The 3,806-nt window shown below is 40.1% G+C and overlaps 1 protein-coding gene across 1 annotated transcript in view; it reads right to left on the reverse strand.

Moving 5' to 3' along the window:
• Positions 1-316: 316 nt before the first annotated feature.
• Positions 317-3,806, reverse strand: part of LOC106872067 (SUMO-activating enzyme subunit 1) — a 16,816-nt gene continuing 13,326 nt past the window's right edge. The window contains exons 8-9 of the mRNA XM_014918919.2: positions 3,342-3,411; positions 317-516 (exon numbers count right to left, since the gene is read on the reverse strand). Of these exons, the coding sequence (XP_014774405.1) occupies positions 430-516; positions 3,342-3,411 (157 nt within the window). The 3' untranslated portion in view covers positions 317-429. The remainder of the gene's footprint in view (positions 517-3,341; positions 3,412-3,806) is intronic.

A 3,806-nucleotide genomic window follows, 5' to 3' on the forward strand; every position in this document is an offset into this window, starting at 1 on the left:
ACACTGAAGGAAGCTTGTCATGTGTGTGTGCGTGTGTATATCTTTGTGTCTGTGTTTGTCCAACCTGCACTGCTTGACAACTGGTGTTACTGTGTTTACATCCCTGTAACTTAGCAGTTCACCAAAAGAGACCGATAGAATAAACACCAGGCTCAAAAAGGAAGAATCAAACACTAGCATTGATTCGATCAACTAAAAGTTCTTCAAGGTAGTGCCCCAGCATGGTCGTAGTCTAATGACCGAAACAAGTAAAAAAACAGAAGATAAAAAGCTGCAACCTTGAAATAAAAGGGGAAAAGAAAAGCGAAAACCATAATTCCATGATGAATAAATGAGATGAAAACGTTTATTTCTGATGAAATGACAGCAAAGAAAATGGATTTGTGTCAGAAGGAATGGTTAGGGAAGGAAGGGCGTCTGTGGTTTTCTTTAACCAATTTGTTCCACCAGCCCAGTTCCGTTGATTCCATCAAAGAAGAAAAAGTTGTTATGAGGTTTGTCTTTCTGTGAGACAGCCTGAAAAGACAAACAGACAGAATGAGAGTTTAGAAATGAATGATGAAGTTGAATATCTAAAGCAGGGATGGGTAACATTTCCTCAACTGGGGGCCCTGCATTCTACCATTTCCATGTGGGAGAGGGCCACATGATAAAACACATCATCATCATCATCATTTAACGTCCGCTTTCCATGCTAGCATGGGTTGGACGATTTGACTGAGGACTGGTGCAACCGGATGGCTACACCAGGCTCCAATCTAATTTGGCAGAGTTTCTACAGCTGGATGCCCTTCCTAACGCCAACCACTCAGAGAGTGTAGTGGGTGCTTTTACGTGTCACCCGCACGAAAACGGCCACGCTCGAAATGGTGTCTTTTATGTGCCACCCGCACATATTGATAGATAGATATTTGTATCCTAGACACTGAAAATCAGTTTGTACATATTTACAAATGTAGTTGGATGTGTGTGTCTGTATATATATATATATATATATAAAATACACACACACGTCCATAACACTCATACACGTATATGCGCATAAGGGTAATTTGTAACGTATATACCACGTAAAGGTAATTTGTAAGATAACTTTAGAATATCTGTTGGCTGTTCCTTTCCAATTTACTTTAGCAGAAATATTACTTGCCCACTTTACACTCAATGTTTTTGCAATTCTTCTTCATTATATTTGTCTTAGTAGGAAATTAGTAACCTAGAAACTCGTCAAGGGCCAGATACAGCCCGCAGGTTGCCCATGCATGATATAAAGTTTGGGAGGTCAAAGGTGAGGAGTGAACCACTTGATCCCTATGCTACTGAACACTGTGTAGATAGAGATTCATAGGTGTGTAGAGCAAATGTATACACGTGTATATATATTATGGGTACATAATGGTGTATATGTTGGGTTTATATAAATGTATGGCTGTATATGTGTGAATGTGGGTGTGTATCAGGGACATGCCACCTCGGTAGGCAGTGCCTACCTTAAACAAAATGGATCAATAGCAACATTCTCCTTTTACGGCAAAATGTGCAACTAATTAAATAAAATTATGAAAGTTACTCTGATTACTATGCATAAAATGCAAATATTTTATTGTTTTGTAGATTATCATCATCATCATCATCATTTAACGCTCGCTTTCTATGCTAGCATGGGTTGGATGATTTGACTGGGGACTGGCGAAGCGGATGGCTGCACCAGGCTCCAATCTGATCTGGCAAAGTTTCTACAGCTGGATGCCCTTCCTAATGCCAACCACTCCAAGAGTGTAGTGGGTGCTTTTTACATGCCACCAGCATGGGAGCCAGTCAGGTGGCACTGGCAACAGGCATAATTCATCCCTGCCTTTCAATCTCAGTATTAAAGCTACACATAATACTGCTGTAATACACGTGCTGCGTACATTCCTATAACATTTTCTTTATGTGCTACAAAGGCAGAAGTAAATCTGCCTTCAACTCAGTCACGTGCCAGTGTTTTGCTTATTTTCGTGTGTTTTACTACATAAACGTCACCAACTGCCTACCCTGAGTAATTACTGATGGCACACACACATATATACTCTTTTACGTGTTTCAGTCATTTGACTGCGGCCATGCTGGAGCACCGCCTTTAGTCGAGCAAATCGATCCCAGGACTTATTCTTTGTAAGCCTAGCACTTATTCTATCGCTCTCCCTTTTGCTGAACCGCTAAGTTATGGAGATGTAAACACACCAGCATCGGTTGTCAAGCGATGTTGGGGGGACAAACAGACACACATACATATATACGACGAGCTTCTTTCAGTTTCCGTCTACCAAGTCCACTCGTAAGGCTTTGGTAGGCCCGAGACTATAGTAGAAGACACTTGCTCAAGGTGCCATGCAGTAGGACTGAACCTAGAACCAAGTGGTTCGTAAGCAAGCTACTTACCACACAGCCACTGCTACGCCTATATATATTATATTTATAGATAAATTCTTCTATTTTACATAATATCAAGGCCTCATTCATTCTTTTGTTGTCATATTATTACTATCAATAATATATATATTTATGTATATAAGGTCCAGAGATCGAGGTGTAGGAAGAAAGTTAGCTTAAATCAATCCGTAATAAACATAAAAAAACAACTTCCAGGGACAATGTTGTGGTTTATTGAGATAGAAGGTTGTGGATTTTTTCGTATTGAAGTATGATAAACTGAAAAAAAGATTCTGATTGTATCTTCCATGCATTAATATCTACCTCCTTGCAACAATGTAAACTTTCATTTAATTAAGATCCCTTTGACCTGAAGAGTAGCCTGCGGTATATACACCTCACTTGGGTATTTAACACTCCTGAGGTTCTGTTCGCTATGAAGCATATGTAGCCTGGAGTTTATCAACTCCATTCCGTAACTCTTGTGCCGGTGGCATGTAAAAAATCACCCACTAAACTCTTGGAGTGGTTGGAATTAGGAAGGTCATCCAGCCATAGAAACCTTGCTAAATCAAATTGGAGCCTGGTGCAGCTCCCCAGCTTACCAATTTCCAGTCAAACTGTCTAACCCATGCTAGAATTGGAAAACGGACATTAAATGATGATGATGATGATGATAATATATGGGGGAGGAGAAAGAGAGGGGGTCACTCAAGCTGCAAATCTCCGAAACCGGAGCTAACAAGCGGTAAGGTGAATATGTAAGTGATTTGGCAGAGAACATACTTTGTGGTATTTAATTCCAGTCCTTGTGTTTTAGGTTCAAATCCTGCCAAGGCAAACATTGCCTTTCACCATCTCCTTTCATTGATCAGTAAAGACAAAAAGAAAAACCAGAGACGAATAAAGAATGTTGAAACACTTACCTTAATGATTTCTTGACTGAGGACTCCCCCCACAATGGCAGAAACAGGACAGAGTTCAGCAAAACAATGGCTAAAAGACAGAGAGAGAGAGAGAGAGAGAAGAAAGAGTGACTTCAGGCTGATATATATATATATATATTGTGGATGGCATCAGGTGTAAAGCCTTTAATCACTCCAATATAACGAAGCTTGATTATGATTGAATGAATGGGAGATCTTTTAGGTCATTCACAAGATCAACTAAATAACTAAGGTCAGTCACATGACCAGTTTATGGAATAGCCGTACAATTACTGAAAGACAGAAGTTTAATCAACTGATCAAAATAATGTCAATCTAATCACTTAAAAGACTGTAATGTCGGCTGTGTAGTAAGTAGCTCGCTTACCAACCACATGGTTCCGGGTTCAGTCCCACTGCGTGGCATCTTGGGCAAGTGTCTTCTACTATAGCCTCAGGCCAACC

The sequence above is a fragment of the Octopus bimaculoides genome, chromosome 6, assembly GCF_001194135.2.
Source record: "Octopus bimaculoides isolate UCB-OBI-ISO-001 chromosome 6, ASM119413v2, whole genome shotgun sequence".
NCBI lineage: Eukaryota > Metazoa > Mollusca > Cephalopoda > Octopoda > Octopodidae > Octopus > Octopus bimaculoides.